The sequence below is a fragment of the Drosophila melanogaster genome, chromosome 2R, assembly GCF_000001215.4.
Source record: "Drosophila melanogaster chromosome 2R".
Classification (NCBI taxonomy): Eukaryota; Metazoa; Arthropoda; class Insecta; order Diptera; family Drosophilidae; genus Drosophila; species Drosophila melanogaster.
The window spans coordinates 13,284,365-13,307,721 of NT_033778.4; the positions used below are offsets into that span (position 1 = coordinate 13,284,365).

The 23,357-nt window shown below is 42.4% G+C and overlaps 3 protein-coding genes across 6 annotated transcripts in view; 1 reads left to right on the top strand and 2 right to left on the bottom strand.

Annotated features, from left to right (window-relative positions):
- Positions 1-11,563, bottom strand: part of Dh31-R (Diuretic hormone 31 Receptor) — a 28,130-nt gene extending 16,567 nt beyond the window's left edge. For all 3 annotated transcript variants that reach the window (NM_165979.3, NM_001274022.2, NM_001274021.2), the window contains exon 1: positions 10,908-11,563. The gene's annotated coding sequence lies outside the window, so the exon portion shown is untranslated. The remainder of the gene's footprint in view (positions 1-10,907) is intronic.
- A 1,274-nt stretch (positions 11,564-12,837) lies between these two features.
- On the bottom strand, positions 12,838-14,103 carry CG4734 (uncharacterized protein; the record flags this gene model as incomplete). The annotated part of the gene is made up of 3 exons (NM_137020.3): positions 12,838-12,965; positions 13,154-13,350; positions 13,418-14,103. The coding sequence occupies 3 exons, from the start codon at positions 14,101-14,103 to the stop codon at positions 12,871-12,873; spliced, it is 978 nt and encodes a 325-aa protein (NP_610864.1). The 3' UTR covers positions 12,838-12,870.
- Positions 14,104-14,630: 527 nt separating this feature from the next.
- CG17047 (uncharacterized protein) lies at positions 14,631-17,183 on the top strand. Of its 2 annotated transcripts, none has more exons than NM_001299456.1 (4): positions 14,631-15,549; positions 15,837-16,455; positions 16,736-16,929; positions 17,002-17,183. In NM_001299456.1, exons 1-4 carry the CDS (start codon positions 15,291-15,293, stop codon positions 17,106-17,108), a joined length of 1,179 nt encoding a protein of 392 aa, NP_001286385.1. In that variant the 5' UTR covers positions 14,631-15,290; the 3' UTR covers positions 17,109-17,183. The 2 variants fall into 2 exon arrangements, with proteins under 2 accessions (NP_001286385.1, NP_610865.1); NM_137021.3 differs by having other exon boundaries at positions 15,235-15,549.
- Positions 17,184-23,357: the final 6,174 nt, after the last annotated feature.

Here is a 23,357-nt window from a genome sequence, read left to right on the forward strand (position 1 = left end):
CCATCCTGCCATCCAATCACTTGCCCACAATTTTGGCAACTCAAATTGGCGTAGGCAGCATTCTCGTCGCATAACCAAAAACACACGACCTCGGCGCACTTTTCACTTTTCATATCAGCAATTTTCTGCACGTCTCGTTGAGTTTTGTTTAAATGTGTTTACAATTGACTACACCCGGGTAAGGAAAACCCGTCGAAATTGCAGAGGGAAGATGCCAAGAGGGGGCCAATGCCATTGTCAAGCGCCCAAGTAGAATTGTTTTGTGCTCGTCACCTCTATTTCCATTTCCATACTCAAAAAAAAAAAAAAAAAAAAAAAACACAAAATTGCGTTCTCCTCTGGCAGTCAGCTAATGTCAATTGGGAAGTCAGTTTGATTTTCATATTTCATTTCATTTGCAATTTGCGCTGCCTTTGGACAATTGTTGCTCTATTCATATGGAAATTCACATTCGCCGGCTTAGCTGCTCCTAAAACGACTGTCATTGCTGATGTTTTGATGTTTTCATGTTATTTTTCAAATATTTCTCATTTATGTATATTTTCGAGAAGTTTTGCCAACAACGCAAAATAAATAGTATAAGCATAGAGCTAAGTTGAATTATAGAAGTAATTTTGTGCCAATTTAATTTTCATTTTGATATTTTATTTAAAAGTTGCTTAAAGTGCGTAAATTAGACTGCATAAATGCACATATATGACTTACTATATTTACTTATATTTGAACTACTTAATATTCTAAAATATACTCGATTAAAAGCTTTAATTTTGTTGAGAGAATAATTATGAGATTGGAAAAAGGCCATTGCTTTGGTATTATATTAGATCTAACTCAATTGCCCCCATCTAGTTGCGGAATTGTTATTGAGTTGTATTTATTTATTCTGTTGCTTTGCACTCTCCCCAAATGTCTTCAGCATTTTGCATCTATTATGAGCACTATTATTTCTGCTGCCTTTGTTGTTGCCTTGACACATTTGTGCTGCTGCTGCTGCTGCTGCGTCTTCTGTTGCAGCTGGGTTTCCTTTGTGGCTGCCCCAACTGTTGCTCTTTGTGGCACTTTGCTGGAGGGACCTTGTGTAATTGTCGAAGGCGTCTCTCGTGCCCCCTATTCCGCCGATCCTCTCCAGCATGCATAATGGGTGAACAATGGTCGGCAATCGTGGTTCAATAACTTCAAGTGATGGGCAACTGCTAGCGGATGCCTCATTTGTGCTTGGAGTCGCTTTCGATTCCACAAAGTTTGTGCCTAATTTTGCATATGGAGCAGACAAAGGAAAAGTTTACTTAGGACTTTTGCTTGTCCGACCGGAATTTGTACGCGATTTATGTCCAATTGTAACTGCCATGCAATTGATTTCGATTTAAAAAACACTTGGACTGTCTAATGTCCGAAGAGTAACAGGAAAAGTTTTTAATTAAATTCAAAAGTTTCGTTGAAGTGGTCAGTGTTCCAAGTGAGTACAAAGTAAGCTGCCAGCTGAAACCGAATCTAATCTGTATCAATAACAAGCAGCGAACTGCGTCACCCGAAGATACGACTAGTTGTCTGAGTATCTGATGGAATCAAATATTAATTAAATGTATCTTCGGCTGATGGCGCGTGCTAAGTCCGAATTTACTTGTTGCTCTATCTCTTCGAGGTCGGATCATAAACTTTTCCGACAGCTGCAAACTTTTGTTTGCCGACTTCTTGTTAATGAAACCGAGCGACGACACTAGACATACTAACGAAGTAGTAGAACTTGTTGGCTTAATTAATTCAGTTGTAGTGTAATTTTTCCGCCTCGAACTTCGGCCGCCTGTGATATTTAATTAGGCTTCCGATGACAACGGCATGAGCATGAGCATAAATCTGCTTGCCAAACAAATGGGTTCGTTTGTGGACCTTCAGCACAAATGTATCTGCCAGATACAATCGCAATTCCATTACAAGCCAGTCACGCGTGTGTGTGTGTGTGTCCTGGCCAACAACTCTTGGCCACATTGTGTGCTTGGCATTAAGTGCTTATCTGATTTGCCTTCTCGCCCACGAAAGACGAGACCATAACCAAAACCAAAGGCAATGGGAAAGGCAATGGCAAAAGCAAAGCCAAGTTGCAGCCGCAGGCCATGTCAAAGGAACTTTGGGCTTTGAACCTTTCGTGGCGCGTTATCGAAAACTGTTTTGATTGCACGCCTCGGAGCCAATTAAAGCCATGTTGCCAATTTATCGAAGCTCGTCCCGTCCAATCGTCCAACAGAGCAACTGGATCTGGATGGCCAACGCAACTGTTGGATAATTCAATAAACTTGGCCAGATTTATCTCCCAGGGCGACTGTGTCGCTGGCCAAAAATCTCAACTCATGTGGATTCGGGGAAGATGTCTGATACGGCTCCTCCTTGTGTTTGTGCATTTGGCAAATTATGGCATTATGGCACATGTTTAACCAGATTCTCCTTGCCTGGCGCATTGTGAATTAGTAGCATGCAGATGATGCACAGAGCAAAACTGAACATTAAGTTATACTCGTGATAAAATGGTAATTTCTAATTAAAAGAATAAGATCAAGTATAAGCCAATTTGTATTTGAGTTTGATTTTAACCACTTACACACAGTATACACTTTCCAAACTCATACTACCAATATTAAGGACTTAAAAATTTTCTTTGTGTAGCTTTTACGATCCCGATTAGCAATGCAGTTCGGTTGCCGCATTCTCCTTCACCAGACTGAGCATAATTTTCCATATTTCATGCTGCATGCAACAATGAATGCCAAGTGGGTTAAACGAATGCAACATTCGCCCCCCCCACCCCCTGCGCAATATTTCAAATTGTTTAGAGCAGCGTGTCTTTTGCATTATTAGGTTCTGTTGTTTTCAAAAATAAACTTTATTTATAAATTGCACAAACATATTAGTTTCTCATTTGAATATTCACGTATTATGATTTCGATTTAATGTCTTCTTTTATGGGACTTTTATTATCTGTTGAAAGCTGTTAGGCTGGAGATTTATGATTATTAGTATGTGAACATTATAATTTTTGCTCTGGCTAATCGCTGAATGATGCCACCAAATTATTGGCCTCAAGAGTTATTTACGACCTGTGCTTTATAAAGTAGAATATTTAATAGCACCATAAAACCGCTGCTCACAACAAATGGCTTGTAGTCAATTATACTCCAATTTGAGTAAATGCCTAGACCTTGGCGCTCTTAGCACACTTCACACTCAATTTAACACAGGAGACGATGGCCAAGAAGGTGCTACAACTCCAGCCTGGAAGATGGAAAACGAATGTCGAGGAAAATGCTTCTTAAGTAAAAGCAGCAGGAAAATTCAGACCTCTTGGCAGCAGCGGTGTCAAAGGCAAGCGAAATGTCGAAATGAATTTTCAGACAGTGAATTATGTTTTCCTTTGCCACACTCCGTTTTTCTCTTGCCGTTTTTTGTGTACTTTATGCCATGGGGCGGCATCTTAATTACCTGCAATTTCGTGGCCGCAAAGCGCGCACGCAAAAAAAGGCAACAAAGGTTTGAAAAGTATTGTTTCGCGGGAGGGGGGATGCCCTACACAAAAAAAGGACGCTCCTTCAATAGAGCGTTTTAATTTCAATGGGTTACTATGGCCATGGCAGCTCGAGGCTCTTGCAAAAAGGATATGCTTAATGTATGGATTTTGTTTGCCAACTTTTGTGTAGCTCCTAGCTCCGCGCTCCGTGCTCCTTGTTTCCCAGCCATCTCGCCCTTGGTAATATACAAGCAAGCGAAATGGGTCCGCAATAGATATAATACGCCATAACTTAGCATAAATTACGCGGACACGCCCCAAGGGGGCGGCATAATTGCTGTTTATGCATACTTAATCAACTGACCAAAGTCGAAACGCAAAGGATTTAATGACGAGCTGAAGCTCCGGGTTTCGCTGATGGGATCATCTGGCTGCAAGTACAAAAGCGGAATTATGTCCGAGCACGGAGCACGGAGTACCCGCAAAACTTCAATTAGTTTCTGGTTTAAGTTTCAGCCCCCCAGCTGATTGGTTCCAATGGCAATCCACCCTCCCGAGTACGTGAGCGGAGCACGCTGTCCATCCCATTGGACTGGGCGAATGACACTTGCTGCCAATCCATCTGCCACTCACTCGAGACAGGCGTGCGAAGATGGACATTTGTTAAAACAATCCGCCACTGGAGGTTGAGGTACTGCACAGCAGCACAAGGAACAATCTCATGATCGATTGGAGATTTATTTTAATCCACTTTGTGTTCTCAAAACATTATGCCTCTTTCTATTTTAACGTATTGAAAGCGAATTAACTTTGGAAACAATCTCTAAGCATTTTAAATAAAAGGATTTTCCAGAATTAAAATTAATATAATGAATTCTTTAATGTTCAGTTCACATATCTGCATTAAAGAAGTAGGCAAATAATATTATTTGTGTTTAATACGTTTTAATCTATAATCTAATCTAAATAATAAGAACAGTGTTCTTGTTAGCACAGTAGAAATATTTAAAGCCTTACAACCAGATTGAATAAGTGTTTAAGTTATTTTATTCCATTGGCGCATCAAGTACGATTTCATTTGTTATCCAATACGCCTAAGTATGTATGAAAACCGAAAAATTTATATATGATATGCATATTTATTTAACTTTTGTTTCAAAGCGCCATTGTTTTCTGTGGCTTGCGATGTTTGGATATGCGGTGGTGGTGCTTCCTCCGAGAGTATTTGTGAAACATTTTGCATTATTTATACTACTCGGGAACTCATTAGCCGGGATTTGGCCAAAGGTCGAGTGGTGGGGGGCAGCAGCTTTAAAGGCTTCGGTGAAGCACATTAAGAGCAGCTGACCTTTGACCGACTTAATCCGCAGCTCAGTGCCACTACATATCGCCCGCCTGGCGGCACTTGACTGCTGAAATCCATTCGCAGGACACTCGAGCAGATCCTGTCGCATAAAAGCGGGCTCTAATTGAAAGGGAATCTCCAGCAAATGTGTCCTAATTAATGTTGCAACATTTGTTGCTTAAACTTTCGACTTTTGTACCCGGACACCAAGTATTGTAATTAGAGGACCGACTGCTGGCGGTAAGGACGCTAAACAATCCAATAAACAAGCTAATGAACATCAAATGAAACTTGTAAAGCGAAAAACCCCGAGTCCAACAAAGGCGACAATTTGGCAGCGGTCATTTGGCCACAATTCACTTCCCCTTTTTACATCTTTAATTAAGTTATGCGCACTTTTTAATTGCTCATTTCATTCGGATGCGTGCCAGAATTGTGAGGGCGTACGGAATGATGTGTGGGTGCAACCTCAGCTCCACCTCTTTTCTAATGCAATTCTCGTGTTGCATGTTGCATAAAAAATCAGCCAACGCATAGCCAACTGAGATGTGCTTATTTATGCCATTTGACGAGCGTCTTGCATTTGGAACCTTGCCACATGTGCGTCGTGCCATAAATATTACGCATACGCAGCATTGACGGCACGTTGGCCACAAACGCTAACCTGGTTTACCCAGACAAAGCCAGCACCCAATTTATCATTAGAATTTCAATAGAGCCTGTACTTGCAATCTTGAAATTTAAATTCATACCTACGAAATCGGCAGAGTTCAATGGCATTTGTCTTGAAGGAATTTTACAATCTTATTTTGGAATATTCCCTAATATAAGTATTTTCGAACTAATCTAGAGTATTTCTTATTAAAATAAATCAATAAAAATCCATATCGTTGGACTTCATAACTATCTTATCACTGTTTTGAGTGAAGAATGATACTCATGTTGTTCACTGGGTTTCGTAAATCAAATTCATAAGATCTGGTGAGTATTTATTTTAATTAAAATATAGCAGCCAAAGATTTCGACGAAAATTATAATCGAATAGATAGGACAAAGTATCTGAATTGTAAACCATACTAACTATTTTTATTTATTCTTATGAGATATGAAGTGAATGCCTCGAATTGAAAGAAAATTTATTATGACTATGCAGATAAGAAAAATATACAAATATTTTTTAAACTATCCTAAAGTATATCAGTCAAAAAGGTGTAGTGCCACATAAATGTACTTTTGCATTAAAAGAATGTATTTTAAAATCTAATAAAGTAGGAAAACCGTATAGTGTAAACCATTTTAAAAGTCATATTTCAATCTTCTTTTAAGGATCATTCTATCCTGCGTAAAAGTATCCACATATCCGTTGCCGTTACAACCATTTGTTAACTTGTAACTCAACCGTGCTTCAAACAAATTTGCAACTTTTCAACCGGCGAAAAGTTTTGAGTGCCGCCCCCGAATTCTCACGTAAACTGGCGCAGTTTGTCAATGTGTCGGCGCGACACGCTCCGCAAAATTGTTTTAATTGCAATTACCGAAGCCACACTATTTCTGGAGGAGTGCCCAGAGGCTTCTGCCCGAAATGAAAATTTAATGACAATTTGATTTGCAGCTGTCAACACTTTTGGCCAAGATGCCAAGTGTTGAGCCGACAGGCGACTTCCGCTGCGATAAACGGGCGTGTCATATGTCAATGGCGCCGATGTCTGAACAAATATACCCAAAATGTTTGTGGGCCACAGAAATGTGTCTACTTGCCACAGCTTAATGTTTCAGCTAATGACAACCAGTGTCGAACAAGGGCCAACAGCTTGAGCATGACTCTTGCAATTTGCGGCTGATTTATGGTCTGCAATCTGCAATGGAGGGAAACTGCTCGGCGTTATCTAAAGAGCATATCGATGTTCGCCGCACAACGCGATGCGGCAAATCATATTCAAAAGCGGCCCGAATCGGAAGTGCTGGCCACCAACAGGTGTTCCTGGCCCATGTTTTGTGGATGCGGCTGCTGTTAATTTATGGCCAACTGCGGGGCTCTTTTTTCGGCTGCCAAGCCCACGCTGCAATTGATTAATGTCAGCGCAAATTATGCTGAGCACTCCTCGTGCCCCTTGACTTGGTTTTATTTCTTATCTCTTATTCTACTTTTTTATCAAAGGCGGCGGGGCAGCACACGTGCTGGCCACCTTGGCGTGAATGCGGATGTGTGTGATGCTTCATTAGCGGCACAAAGAAGCTTCCGCCAGCTGGTTCTGTGGCTCTGTGGTGACGTGAACTGTCACCGGCAGATGGAGCCAAGGGATCCAAGGGAGCTGAGGTGCCCAGGGATGCCACGAGGCCAGGAAACATCCAAAAAGCCAGCAGGTGGGCCAAAACCCAAGGCCTGTCATCGGCAGAAAGAGGGGCAGAGCGGCCAGCTGTGAGAAACTATTTTCCCCACTCGAACTGACGACTGGCTAAAGCCGCTGGAAAAGCTGCTCCAATAATTCCTCCAGCTAACGATCTTTGTTACGAAGCCCACGACTAAATGACGCCGCAAGAATGCAAGTCGAGCCTAAGCTCTATGCACTGGAAACAAATAAAAGTATTCATTTTTAAAGATGAAGATAAAAAGTAATATAAAAGTAATATATTTCCAACTTAAATTTCGAATAAGAATAAATAAGTATAAATGATAAGATACGTTACTATCTTAATGATCTTGTATCTAGTTGCGATTATATAAACTCAAGAGATATAGTATCTTATGGATAAACAACTTATTCGTAACAATTTAAAAAGGGATACAATTTCTTATCAGTCTAGGTAATTTTTATCAATTGATTATACATTAGATTCCCAGTTTTGCGTCAGTGTGTGGGGGATAAAATCACAATTCCTCCTGCAACGGGGCTAGCAAGCAGGCTCAGCAATGGACCCGGAATGGTCATGACACCGAAGCACTGAGCATCTGAGCACTGTGTGGCTATCTGGCATCAGCAGATGCTGCTGCTGCTCCGATGCTGGCCACTTTGAGACTTTGAGATGTTTGGCCAGCAGACAAATAAGTTGATGTTGATTGTTTTTGCCTGACGGCGGCACGTAAACGATACTGACAGTCGGTCGGTTGGCCAGTCGGGATCCATCTGGCCGGGCGAAACTTAATTTCTACATTTGCCGGCAGATAAAGCGCAGAGTGGGTAAACTGGTAGCCCAGCCGTACAGTGGGGCAAATCGGTTAGTTAGCCGGCACAGAGGCGCAGAGCACACATCCCCTCCGTTAGACGCTTTTAGAGATTGTTAAATTCCAATTAACAACTTTTTCTGCCAGTTCGTCTGGCCGGGCTGATTGTGGAGGCTGCAATCTCTGCGAGCAGCCTTTTAAGGCTGGAGTTCCAGCTCCAGGTTCCCTGCGACCAAGAACAAGTTGCTTTGGCCACGTTAATTGAACCCGCACACACAGTGGGCCATGTAAGCGGTGTACTCTGTTTGTCTTTGGCCAACATGGCCTGAGTGTGTGAGTCACGTTGGCTCCTGCCTTGTGATATTGTAATGCTTTATGGAGTCCCATAACCATTTATTTTAATTTTCCTGCATTTGCCTGCGTTGCGGCCAATACGAGTACTGATTTGGCCTTAACACTGACGTTGGCCGTGCGATCTCATCATCGTTTGATCATCGTGCCCACTTCGAAACTCGACGCACACGGGGCAATGAAAATTAATTGAAAAATTGATTGAAATTGTGCACTGAGCGGTTCAATCAGCGCCAGTTTTTTGTTATTGTTTAGACCTGTCCGTCTCCCCTTTTTCCTTTTTTTTGTTTTCGGTTTTAGTGATGAGGAAAACTCGTGCCCATTGAACCCAAAAATAGCTTAAATTCGCAATTAATTTGGAAAATTCGTAATACAATAAACACCGTTGATGCCCAAATCTGTTACCGCTTTGCAACCATGTTGTTGAAATTGTTGCAAGGGAAATTAATTTGGCAACCGGCGAAATAGGATGTATCAATCAGTGGACCAAAGCTACGGATGGATGGCAAATTGATAACAAATAGGGCAATCGATATTGGCCCACATTCGACGGAGATGAGTGCTTGTCAAAAATTGAATTGATTTCGATTGTGTTTACATGAACTCGTACACATCCGACAAATCACTCATAAGCACTATTTTATAAACATAATACAACATGGGCAAGTGGCAACGATTTCCTAATACATTCATTAATGGTTAAATAAATAAATTGATAATAATGGCTGTGTTTATTAGGCATAAGAATGTTAATGCTCGATACGAATAAACGTAAGCTATATTTAGCAAGCCATTTTACTTAGATATTAATTTAGATGCATAGATTTTGAAATTTTCAAGATTGTTTTGATCAAAATTCGAAATACAATAGTTTTTGATGTGGAATGGTTGTGGAATTTTGGTTTTTTGCTGCACTTAATGAGCTTTTAATTGCCTGTACTTTTTTGTCTGTATCTTGATGAGGACTTTCTGTACAAATGCGTTGTTTATTGCACTTTAATAACATACTTTGCAAGTATTTAGAGTCATAACTTGGTGCCTTATCTGTTTTCAGTTGCAGCCTAAACGATTTCAGTAGTTACTTTAGTAAAAAGAAGATACTTCCTGCATTTCTAGCTCGAGAGCAGTGATTTATATTTCTCGAGAGTCATCCATTTGCTGCAAGCCACCAGAAGTAAATATGCACTCGTATATTATCTCTGACAATATTTACTCATTAGCCGCTGCATTTGGCTCACGTGGACATAAACAAAGCTACGGGAAAGGAAAGCAAAATATAATTTATATATATATATGTATTTTGCAATATGCATTTTGTGGTCCAAAATATTCCCGGCTAAGAGATAGCGCTTCGCTAAAATTTATTGTTTAAATTAAAAGCTAATGCAAGCCCACGCCACGACGGTAGTCTATATACATATATGTAAGCCCATGTATCTTGGGCCCAGTATCTGTATCTATGACATCTACAGTGCAGTCCCGGCGCCACGTAAACGGCTAATGGCAAATGGCTAACAGCTAACAGCAAATAGCAAATAGCGAATTTAGCCGGTGGCAAATTGTTTGCTTTTGGCCGCCAGGCTCAACTTGTTACAGTGACAAATGACGGCAGATATATCATGATCATCGCACAATAATGATAGTGTCGCGTCGTGCTGTGAAATCATCGTCGACTTGCAGATTGTCGATTCCAGATTGCCTGCCGTCTGTGCGCTTAACAATTAAAGACATTTCGGCCAGATCGCAAGATTTATGGCCTTACAACGTGCGTCATCATGAAGCTGGAAATCAAAAAATCAAACGAACCGAGAGAAATGCTGCTCCATTGATTTATGCAGCTGCTACCCAGGATTTGAAAGCCAAACAAAAGTCGATTCACACGCCGAACGGAATAGGAATGGGCTCCAAAAACTAAATCCTTTGAGCGTTTTTTTTTTTTTTTTTTTTTTCACCCAATCAAGCATTTGCATAATGGCCCTGCCTTGGGAGCATATCTCAAATATTTTATTTATTCACTGGGCCAACTTCTAAGGACTTCACTCGTACAAAAGAGTCAGAAACGCATGTTCCGATTTCTTTGACTTTGACAGATTTTCTTCACTCTTTATCAGAATTAACGAGGGTAAGTTCATGAAAAGTCTTAAAAAGATGTATGTGAAATAAATTTTTTTTTATGTAGATTTAAACAGAAAGTAAATGCAACGGCTTTAACCATTTCATATGGCCTTCTTGCTCAAAACTATTTTTTCCAAAAGAGTTCCAAAAGTTATTTGTTTTGTGAAAACATATTTTCTGTATTTAAATTGACTTGCCATGCCATGGACAGTGCTCCCACGACTCAAGAAATTAGCATATCCTTGGTGATAACATAATACAATAGACCGATATAGTTGCATGAAAAATGTGAATAAGATGTGAATAACACGATAAAGTCCCCTGAAAATGTAAGCCGGAACGCACAGGACTCATAATTTCCGGTTGCGAGCAGCGGCATGTGTGCGTTTTGAAATATTTCTCCCATTGTGAGTGGAATCTGGGATCCGTGGGCTTACCGTGATGGGAGGAGGCTGGCACAAGGAATTCCTCCTAGGCAGCCTGTCGCATATCCTGCGGCGATGCAGTGACTTTTCCTGACTTCCTTCTGGCCTGCCTCGTGGCAAAGGACCTGTTCCCAAGCTGCAACCAAGCGGCGCTCGTTGACGTTGTCAGCAGTTAATTGAATTAGTTGTTAATTTATGGCTATGTTTTCACTGGGAATTTCGTGAATGTGCGCTGCCTGCCGAGAATGTCGAGGGAAATGAAGAGTGGAGCTATGCCAAGGACTCCTCTGCAGACTCTTTTGTCACACCGTCGTCGGCGTTGGAGACGGGGACGAAGACTGGGACTTGACTTGATTAAACGCCTGCCACTTTAATTGGCATTTAAGCGACGCACTCGCAATCGGCCACTCACACCACACCGTGCCACACAACGCCACACGTTGCACGCAAAAAGCGATGACAATGGCTTGGAGAAAATAATAATAAAGGAACAAGTAGAGCACACACACTTTTCAATGGCCGGGACTAAAACTTTTTATTGTACACCCATTTGGGTTTAATGAGCGATTCGCGCACACCGTTCGAAAATGGCTTTGGATATGCTTGGCGGAACCGGCTCGGATGCGCGAGGAGCGTTCCGAATACGCGGCAGTTGGACGGCAACTGAAGTCAAATCCGCATGCCACACGGCGAGCAGCCGGCGTGGCTGCTACTGCGCAACATGTTGCTGCAGCTAGCAGTAAACATTGCGAGTCTTATCACTGCACTGTGGGGCAAGTTTGCAAAAAATGCACAGTAAGTCTCAAATTAGGCCTGAAAGGGAAATGATTCACTTGTAAACTCAATCACAACATTATCAGCTATGTTTTATAGGAAGTAACATTTAACCAAAAATGTTCTAACAATAAATATTTCAATGATAAAAATACGCTTAACTTTGAATGTTTGCAAAAAAAATCTTTATGGTTTCACATAATAGAAAGAAAACCCTTACAACAGAATACTGAAATGTTATTCTTTATTGGGTTTCATTTTTATCAAAATTAAAATGGTTTCCGACCCACAGTGCGCTGGCCTCCAAGAATGAGTTTTCCGAGCTTTAGCAGAGCTTTTCGCTGCGACGAACGGCAGTAGATTGGGCACAGGGCTGTTCATGTTGCTAGCAACTTGTTGCGCTGTCTTTGAAGAGACTGATAAGGAATAATGATCCAAGACGACACAATTAAAATTTAGATTATGAGAATATGCTGCCATTGATAAACATGACTGGCGCCATTAAAAAAAACCAAAGTTTAATAATCGCTATTCATCACTTTAATAGCATCGAAATTCTAATTTTAATTCATACTATCGACGTAAATATTTTTGAAAAGGGGAAAGGCCTCAAAACAATACTTTGGAAACACTTGTTGATAGTCAGACAATATTTACGTTTTCGGAAGCTTAAAACTTAAATAAAGCTACAATGATGGGTACTGTTGTGGCTAAGGATATTATTAAAGCTCTCAACCAATAAAGCTTTTGAAACTCCTTTTAGCGCACAGGAAGCTATTAAATGAATATGAATTCGATTTCAGTACATGGCTTTTGAGAATTTCCTTTTACCTTAGAACAACTTTTATCTACGTCGATATTATCACAAATAACTGAGATTGGAATCTGATAAATTTGAAAACCGCTTGATAGATTGTCTCACACCTAGATAGTCTGGCTTCTTGAGATAATATATCGCTTGTCTGGTAATTGTCACAGACAAATGTTGATATCGCGTCAGGTCTGATAAGTCGGCAATTATCTCTAATTGATAGGGCAAGCGGTGGGAATAGAAAACGAAAGCCCCAAAATTCCCAAGCGATTGTACCTGCCAAGTAAGTTCCCCGAGCGGATCTCTTTGATTGCTCAACGCTAATGCTTGAGTAAACACTCGGCAAATCTTTCTTTTAAACGTCTTTTATTGGCAAATTCTTTGTTTAGCTTAGGACACAACATAGGTGAATGCAAAGCCAGCCTCATTCTGCCTGTAGATGTCGTCGCTGTTGAACAGAACCATTAAAGGACCGGGATTGTTGCCTGAAAAATGGGTAATAATAAATAATATTAATTTAAATATCAAATATTATATACGAACAACAGATTTATCTATAATTAAATTTTTCAAAAATAATCTCGGTTTTAATAGATAGAAACTGATTTAACCAGAAGTTTGCTCACTAGTGTAACCTGAGCTTTTGTCCCATAAAAAGCTCTATGATACTTACTCGATATGACCACATCCTTCTTAATGGAGCCACAGAAGTAGGTGGCGTGCTTGTGGGTATCCTCAAAGGTTGCCTGTGGCACCATCAGAAAATCGGCATCCAGATCGTTGGTACTATCGCTGCTGTAGCAGTTCTCATCGGTCATCAAGGTGGAAGCGGAAACCACATCTCCCACGTTGAAGTCATAGGCGCGAATGCTTTTCGAGAATTGTGCAAGTGAAGTTAATATATGTATATGCGAGAGGCAGATATTCTATCACTTACGTTAGAGTCTTAGTATCGGTTTGGCGACGGAAGCAGATGGCGTAGTTCATGCGAGATGGATAGATGCCATCGCCATCGTTGTAGTTGAAGGACTTCACAGCTCCCTTGGCCTCGGGGAAGTACTGCCGACAGCCGGGCGGGGCAACAAAGAAGCCATCCTTGATGGTGCTGGCACGACTCTCAATGGTGACATCGTCCTCCAGGTCCAACGAGCGAACGGATGCTCCGGCCGGGCACTCCAGCTGCGTGACGGTCATGTCCCAGTAGGCGGTGGGCAAGCCACTGGCTCCAGCACGATCGGCCAAACTGATGACCAGATCCACCAGAGACTCACCATCGGTGGCGTTGAAGGGCACATAGATGTGCTGCCACACCTCGGTACCGCACAGTTTCAGTCCATCGACCTCGAAGTAATCACGGGTGCACTCGGCATAGGTCAGGCCGGAATCATCGGTTTCCAGCGTGGGTTGAGCCAAGGTCATGGCCCAATCGATTCTCAGCTGGCAAACGTACTTGCTGGTTGCCTTGATATGGTACTCGCAAACCCGCGGAGGATTCGTTGGGTTCACCAGGTTAATGTTCTTCGAGGAGGTAGTGCCTCCGCAGGTGGGCGTGGCCACCGAAGCGGCTTGAGTGGCCGCAACGACCGCGAGGAGGAGCAGGGCGCTTGCAATGCAGTTCTTCATCGTTCTGAGTCGTCACAACGGTCAGTGGATGGCTTTTTATGGCCCGCCGGCAATCTCACCTGTCACCCCTATCGCACCCAATTGTCCAGGTTCCAGTGTCAACAATCATGATCGATTGGTTTTATCGCTCCGCTGGCCCAAGGGGGCACCTGCAGTCTGACGGCGAAATCGCAAACAATTGGAGTCCCTCTATTATTGGTTAGCCACGGAAATGATATTTTTAATAGCTCTATCAGTGGGAAAAAGTCTTGGCAATCTATTTAGGCTATTTTGATCTTAAGAGCTTTGTATACTCTTACAAAGGAGTAGTATGACTTTGTCCAGAAACTTGCAATGGTGTGACATTTCCATTTTCAGCTATCAAGCTATTGATTCTAAGAGTTTTCAACTTAGATAATTATTGTTTCCTCTTTGGTGTTAATGATGTAGGTATTTCCCCATTGCCCTCTTTAATTATATTTCTTTTAACTATGTCAGCATTCAAAATCCAATTTATTTCAAATTAAATTACCTTATCAGATAAATGTGTAAATGTGGCAATCAATTGATTGGCATATATACTTTTTAAACAACTTTCGACTACGAATAGAACTCAGCTGGAACTGCATTTATCGAAGCTGAGTCCCAATTTTAGTTGTGCAATTTGGCTCTAATTGGGGTCTTGTCAACTCAATCACTCACACTACAGTACTTGTTACCTCTTTTCACTTTTTGACATCATCGTCATCGTCATCATCATCATCATCATCGTTACTATCGATTGTCATCTTCGTTTATGGCGATGATAATGAGATAGCCAGCCAGTCAGCCCTCTCAGTTCCCTCAAAAACAGTGTGCAAACATAACCCAGTTTTGACAGATCTAAGATCAAAGTAATGGACACTCCGTTGAGGTTCAATGACTCGATCGATCGGCAACTTCGGCCAGCAAGCAGCAAGTTAATAGGCGCAACTAGCCTGGCTTGAATATTCATGCCGGTAGGTGACGAACCGAGCTTCTTACCAAATATTGACACGCCGTTGCTTCTAACACGAAAATCTCATCACCGCATCGCTGCCAGCGCCGCTGTATCTTCTTCGGATTCTTCGGTCCCAAGAAGTGCTATATAAGCGCTGCGACCCCCAAAAGATCCACACAGTCGATGTGAAAGTGCGTGGGTGAATAGAACCTGAGTGAAACCGAGGATTATGATTGGATATACGCTGCTGTTTCCGCTGGGATTATTGGCCATTGCGCAGGCGCAAACGCTGAATGACACAGCAAGCGGTGCTCTGGCCGTCGCTCAGGAGCCTGGCATGTGGCGCCAGGCCAGACGGAGGAGTGTCCTGGCAGATAGCTGCGTCACCAATAGCGGCACCACCGGCACCTGTCTCACACGCTTCAAGTGCATGCGGCAATCGGGCACAGTGAATGGATACTGCGGCACCTACGGCGTGTGCTGTGAAAGTGAGTTGAAGAAAGTGATATGGAAAATGTGTGATCGGTAAAAGTAGGTCAATAGATATATTGGCCATGATCATGAATTCACTAGAATATTATGTAATTGCTCTCTCTCAAGTGTTTAAACGTGTAAAAGGAGCCATTTGCATTTTCAATGAGTTGCTATAACATTAAAATTCACTGAATTGTATAGATATTTAAAACAACTTCGTATGAAAATACCTTAAGACGACGAATACTTATATGAATTATTATTTCTCTTAAGTTAAACTAATAGTTCTTTTTTTCCGTAGCCAACCTTCAAGTGGGCTCTTCTACGCGCCAGAAGCGAACGATTATCAAAAATCCTGGCGTTTTATCCAGCGATTTGAATACCTACACCATCGAAGCCTTTAGCAGCAATGTGCAGCAATTGCGAATCGATTTTGAGCAGTTCGTGATGCAGCAGCCGACGGATGTGGATGGAGTTCTCGAGTGCCAGGACTACTTTGAGGCGGGCGGCTTCAAGTTGTGCGGAGTAAACGATGGCCAGCACCTGTACCTGCCCTTCAATGCGGCTGCGGGAGTCGATCAGGTGACTCTAACGTTTGTAGTGACCTCCAGAGGAACAGCACCCGTGTGGAGGTTGATCGTAACCCAGCTGGAAGGTCCACCAGCGAATAGCCGACGGCGTTCGAGCACATCTACCGGCCTGGGAACCTCCACCAATTCTCTGCAAGATCTAAGGGACATCTTTGCCTCGCACCACGCTGACTATGAGCTACTTGCGCCGCCCGGCTGCCAGCAATACTACACCGATCTGTCGGGCACCATTCGCAGCTTCAACTTTCAGACTTCAGTGACCAGCAACTATATGCCTGACTTGAGTTACAACATCTGCATCAGATCAGCTACTTCCGCCAGCATGATCGAGTGAGTTTCATCTTAGGGAAAACTCCTACTACTAACTACTTTTCGAAATCTTTATATACTCATCTGGGTGAAGTATCTAGTCTAACCACTAATATTATTTCAATGGGATAGAAGTAATAATACTTCCTATAGAATAGAGTATTAAGTATAGCTTAGTTAATTAGTGTCTATGGGATAGATTTAGTCCACGTATTAATTATTTAATTAACTTAATATTTAATCATTTTTGAACCACTTATAAAGGCAATTCTTATTTAATTCCTACTTAATTTCTTAACAGATACTCCTTTAGCAAGTTTTCAATGTCGGTGCAGTCGGACTCCGGCGAGGGCTACGACGAGTTCTGCCACGCCACTGTCCACACGACTGGCAGACAGGAGGACTACTTGATGATACCGCAGAGCATTCTGGCCAAGAACATGGCCTACCAGCCCACCTACTACTGCGGCACCAACGACAACCTGCTGGTTTATGGTGAGTGTTTGGTTTTGCGAAAGGGGAATGTTCGTTGGAACAGCGCCTGATATGTGGCTTCCCTATTTGCAGCCTCGCCACCCTACATGATGCACTTCTCCAGCGATGACCTCACCTTGAATCGTGATGTGGAGACGGGCTTCAGTATGACTTACCGCCAGAGGAATTCGCTACTTTAAGCACTCATTTGTTTTCACCTAGAATTGGATAGTTTCTTGCCGCAACCATTAAATAAACTCGAATGTCTTTAAGAGAAATACACGACTTTAAGCTTAATTTTGGCATTCATTTAATGAGCTTGTTAAGTCGAGGGGATTATGACAAAATATCGGGGTGGGGAAACTGGATCATACACACACACACACAATCGCACTCGCAAAAAGTTGGACAAACGCATTAAGGAGCTTGTGCGGTCAGCGACACGATTATCCTTTTAGTTGCGTAATTAGTGTGATTAAAGTCAAGAGCTCCGATATGCCCGATGGGGAGTCAATACCCCTGTATGTGTTGATGCTAAAATGCCACCGTAGAACAAAGGCCAACAAATAGAAATGTATAAAACGCGCCATTGGCAGCTTTGAGTGCTGGGAATCGAACCGCGTCGTATACCCACAGACCCCCATCCCCTACTGATTCCCCGGAAGCCTTTCACTCTGACAAGGTGCTAGATTTGGAAGCCCGCTAATTGACGGGCAGCGCATTCTTCCAGCGATCATGGCTCATTTAGCAGCGCCGGCTCCGAGAATCACTCTCACCCAGCCAGCCAGCCAGCCAGCCAGTTAACCAGTTAGGCACCAGCTCCACGCCACTCCACTCTCAACTGGTGTAAATTGTAAAATAAGCCAATCAGGCAGGCACATGCCCAGTCCCAGTCCCAATCCCAACGGTCAATATGGTTGATTGGTTCCGGGGGAGTCTCTTTATGGCTGGATTAGCGTGTTCGCACCTGCCGTGGACAGTAGCTCTATTAGACTGCCAGGCGGGGATCGGCGAATGGAGCTTCCTAAGCCCACCGTGACCCATCATTAATGGTTGCCAAAACAAAAGGCGGTAGTAGTAAGTAAATAAATACTAAACACAAACAACTCGGACTAGGCAGTGTTTCGGTACTTTGGTAATGAGTAAGCCACTTGTAAAATGGTTGCCAAATCTAATGACCAATTTTTGGCACCACTTTGGCTAATGTTTCATTACATTACTTAAAGTTCTGTGTAGTTGGGCTTACTTGCTTAACTTTCCACGACAAAATGGAACTTTTTGAGTATTTAGAATTAAATTAAATTTCTATTATAGGACTTTTCCAACCATTCTTTAATTTCCATATTACTCTGGATAACTTTGAAAGAACCCCTGGATGTCGAGACAAATTCTTCTCATATTTAGGGCATCTGGTAGTCGCAAGCTTCATTTAATTTGTATCTCTATCTACTTTTATTGCGTTCGTTGTAGGTAGCAAACAACAAGCCATAAAGCAAAGTTCCCTTGCAATGGCTTGCAGCGGCTTTCCCAGGTACAAACTGCTAAATGTTGCTCATAAATTAACGCCAAACTAAACTGCTGGTAGATGGCGGTCTGTGGGTGGCGCCGGGTGGTGAAAAAAGGATGCCCAGGACCTCCTGAGGTGGCTAAGGCTAAATGCTGTGAGTGGCAAAAGATCGACGACAACCAGCAACTGGCAACGCGTCGCAGCTGCAGTGAAAATAACGAAAATGCATTTTAAAACCCCCGAAAGCAAACGAGGCGGCGGACAGAGCGAGGAAAAGCCAGGGAAAACAAGGAAAACTCACGGGGTGTGCAGAAGGAAAAGGCCAGCGTTCCACTGGACTGGCCAGTCTCTATCCCTCTCTCTCTCTTAGTGCTCCTCGCTTGGCTCTCCTTCTCGCTTGCCCAGAATGCCAGTGTGTTTAAGTAATGATTTTGCAAAATATGCGCAAAAGTGCCAACACCAACACCCGGCAATATGGTGCCCTAAATGGAGTGTAGCCGGAAGTGCGAATAGCGCGCAGCTGGGGCGACCAGTTGACCAAGATAAGATGCCGCTTCAATTCGGGCTTAAAGCCCTTTAAAGCCACCTCGCATTGATGGCTAATAAGCAAAGAGGGAAAGCTCGGACAACCGAATGCAAGCCAATTTGTCATGGTCAGCAGGGGTGTGAAAATGCATGCCAAAGTGGCTTACACGGGCTGCAGTTTTTGGTTCGCGACAGCGCAAATGGAACTTGTAGGCGACCATGTAAAGTGCACTGAAAAAATAATCTTTTTTTTAGCATGTTTACAAATGTGTAAACTAAAAATAAATATGCTGCAACTGAATCTAGTTGTTGTTTTCTCTGGTCATGAAATTTGCTTTCGAAATTTCATACATTTTACATTTTTGTATCATACTTGTAAAGTCTAGATATCTATGTACAACTTTAATGGAATTTTGCCATTCTATGTGTGATGTTTAGTAGACATGTTTTTTACTTTCTAAAATAACCTTAAGATTGGATGACCCATTTTGTTGGAATTTTTGACGTGTGTCCACTTTCCCGCCCTTCTGTTGTCTTATCAACACATTGTCGCCAACATGCAGGCTCGTGAAATGAAACGAAAATATTGAAGCTGTCCTTTGTGGCGGGCGGTGCTTTATCGAGCGCCGCCCACCGAAATGTCCTGTTCTCATAACATTTCTAAAGACAAAAACTGCAAATTCGAGATACAATTGCAATGCGGTGCATGTGAAAGAGAAGCATGTGTTAGTGGGAGATGGGGAATGAATGGTGAGACTTGGATGGCGTTCAGGGTGGGGAACCACTCACGTGCGATCTGTGTGCGAATTTTTGTTGATTTTCATGGCATATTTTACACTGGCTGTAAATACACAGGCGCACGTGTGTGTGTGTGTGTGTGTGTGCGGGTGTGCAGCAAGAAATAAAATTGAAATGAAATATGCAAACATGAAAAATATGCGCCAGCCCGAAAATATGCTACGAAAAAATTGCCAGTTCACAGAGAGGCACACATACGCACACACACACACACAGATGCAGAAGCACACCCACACTAGTACACTCGCTCATGCACCCACACTGTTGCACTGGCCACTCGGCTGCGATTTATTGCATTATCAATAAAGTGAATAAATTTTGAGGTTATTGTGGCGTGATAACGGCAATTTTTGTACTTGCTCTTGTTTCTCCAGCATTCCAACTGTCTGTTCGTCTGTGATTGTGTGTGTGTGTGTGTGTGTGGGCTGATTGTATCTGTATGTGTTACGCCCTAGCGTGGGGCGTGGCGTGCTGGAGAATGGTAATACTGTGTAAATGGCGCTGTTAATTAAAAAATCACACCCATGCGTATCGCCGTTGCCAACAATTAACTGATTAAATGCTTAAGCCGCTTGGCTTAAAGACTTCCCCATTCAAATTGCACGGCTATTGAAGGGATTTCGCTAAAGGTTTTTGAATGCAAAACAGTTCACTTGAATGGATAATGGAAATGTTAAAGGAGTACATTTTTGCACGATTGTGGCAGTTCCAATCATACCAGTGACTTAGTCCCATTTCAAGAAGATTTGAGGTAAGCATTCAAGTATGATTTTAGGACTGATTTTAGTGAAAATAACTTCACAACCGTGAAGATATGGCGAAAAAGGAATCAAAACTCGCTGTCAAAAAAAACTAGTTTCATACATCTTTTGGTTTTAGTTCATTGAAATGCATTAAATTCTTGTTGAACAACTCACATAGAAAATTTCTCCACCGAATTGGCAACTTGTTCATTAATTAGCAGCCAATAACCTGCTAATTTCACACCATAAACAGAATGATCAAAGAGCTTGTGTGCCAAAATGGCAATGGCACGGAGTACGGGTATCTAAACATTGCTACGGTCATTCGGTTTTCCTAATTTTATTATTAGGCCCGCCACGAGTTCTTCTCTGTTTACATTCCCACAGAGACGAGAATGAGAATATCGGAATGAGTCAGGAAAACCTCACCCTTCTTATTGGTCAGCTAATTCATGCGGAAATGCAAATCCAAATTCGAAAACCAAATCCAAAACCGAAAGCAGAACCAAATCCAAAACCACCTACTTCAGTCTCGGGAGTCTAGATACGAATTTGAGTTTGAGTTTGAGTCGCTATGCAAATTGCGTTGGCGACACGGTAACTGTTTGAACTATGAATTTCTCACCGTTTGTGTTTATGGAAATTTCGGGAATTATGCAAAACGCTGCTGACTTACCCACACCCACGCATACATACATACACCATACATGCACCATACACGTACACACAACACACCCCATTTGTGTTCTAACACCCTTTGTGTGGGTGCTTGTGCGGCGATTGTTTGCCTCTTCTGTGTGAGTTATAATATGTTAATCGCTACCGTTTGCATGTTTGCATATTGAATAATTGCCAGTATGTGTGGGCGATTCGGGCCTTTTGTTTGTGGCTGGTCAATAGGTTCCATTATGGAAAAATTGGCGGACACATCAAACTGTCAACAGATCAAACAACGGCGGCATTGCTGCGCCACTTTCAACATTAGCTATTCGATGATCTGGCGAAAGGGGTCAACATTTCGCCGCTGGCGGGTTGACGACACACAGATGATGACGATGATGCTGATGGTGATGGTGATGGTGAGGATGAGGATGAGGATGATGGTGATGATGATGACGACACAATGGGGCGCACCAGCCACCCAAAGAAACTGGAAACGAGCGAGTCGCGCTGCGTTTTAATAAATTTGTAAACAGATTTGTTAATTTCAGCATAAAATTTTGATGAGAATTCAGCCATATTGTGCACGGTGCTCTTCTGAAGACAGCTTCTATCTTTCACTGCGAGCATTCGCGTGTGTGCGTATATAGGTGTACGAATGCGGGTGTGTGCGTGCGATGGTGTTAAGTATGCGTGTTCAACACAAATAACGATAAAAACACAAAGTTAACTGCAGGCAGACAGTAACTGGTAAATACACATAGAAAAACTATGAAATTATCGACTTGTAGAAATGATTGTCATTAATTCAATTCGTATAATTTTATTTATTGTCCCTTTACATTTATTAAGTAATATAACCTAGTATTGAAGTTACTTTTTGGGAATTTTATTTAAAGTCTAGGCAATATTTTTCTCGCTGCAGGAAAGAGGAAACACTGAGCCGGATTTTTAAGGCAGGCAAATGAAACTGCCGCCGCAAAGTGTGTGCGTGTGCGTGTGTGTGTGCCTGTGTATCCTTTAAGCACAGCATCACCATCAGCAGGAGCAAGAGCAACAACAATGTGGAGAAAAGGCGTAAGAATTTAATGAAAATCATCAACAAAGTGGTGGCCATTAAGGGGCGGATCTGGGAATTGGGGGGCGTTTTGGGGGCTGGAAATGTAACCAAGTTTATGATGAGCCACGAAAATTAAGACTACAAATGTTTGTTTGGCTTAAATGAGTTTCCCTCGCTTGGCGACAGGTTGGTTTTTTGCCTTTCCTTTCCCGGAGAATAAAAATAAATGCGGCTTGTTGTTGGCCTGCCGGCCGGCATGTTGTATCCCAGTTTTTCGTTTCTGTAAAGTTGAAATGCCAGCGAGACAGTTTACATAATGATAGAAGAGGGAGGGGGTGTTGGGCTTTTTATGGCCATGTTAATTATTAGATAGAATTTGAAATGAGATTCCAGCCGAAATGGTCAGCAAATGTTGGCTGGCCGTCAGCCGGTCGCAACGATTCTCCATAACCATAAGCGTTATGGCCATGGCCAAAACAGTGTCGATGATGCCCGAAAAGTTGGCGCAATGGAGCGCGAAACTAATAAGGATAACGCGCGGGTCCTTCCGCAGGAGTTTCGAGGAACCGAGTCGAGCGAGACATCAGCAAAAAAATAGATTCCTAATTGCATTGCAACAGTTTTCGTGTCGCTTCTGCTGCTGTGGCTGCAATTATCGCGAGTGTGCGAAAAACTGCTGCATTCAGTGGGTGGTAGTGTGGTTGGGTGGTGCGTGTGGGTGGTGCACCATAAAAATGCTGCCTCATCTGCCTTTCGGCTTTCGCACAAGTGCAAAGTGCCACAAAAGCAAGCGCATAAAACGCGACATGGCGTTTGGCAAACATTTTCCATTTTGCGAGCAGCTTTCAGCGTATGCGAATGATATTTGGCTTCGGTTTATGCGAATTTTTTTTTCACTCAGCAGCTCAGCCAACAGCCGTAATTGTAATGAAACCCGGCAAAAAGATAATCGCAAAGCCACATATGTATGGTTATTGGAATGCGCTTAGATTCTTAAAGGCTTGTGCATGTGTAAAATCAGCAAAAAATCATATTGGAATCAAATTTAAGTTGAAAAACTTAAGTATAGTTTGATTCGCAATTAAGCAAATGTATATTTAAAAATTTATAATAATAACTTACAACTTTCGGAAACAATGAACTTTAATAGTCAGTG

Excerpts from the sequence above, each read along its gene's own strand:
- CG17047 (NM_001299456.1), top strand. The coding sequence starts at position 15,291 with ATGATTGGATATACGCTGCTGTTTCCGCTGGGATTATTGGCCATTGCG. Across the intron at positions 15,550-15,836 it reads CTACGGCGTGTGCTGTGAAA|CCAACCTTCAAGTGGGCTCT; the intron begins GTGAGTTGAAGA and ends TTTTTTCCGTAG. Across the intron at positions 16,456-16,735 it reads ACTTCCGCCAGCATGATCGA|ATACTCCTTTAGCAAGTTTT; the intron begins GTGAGTTTCATC and ends ATTTCTTAACAG.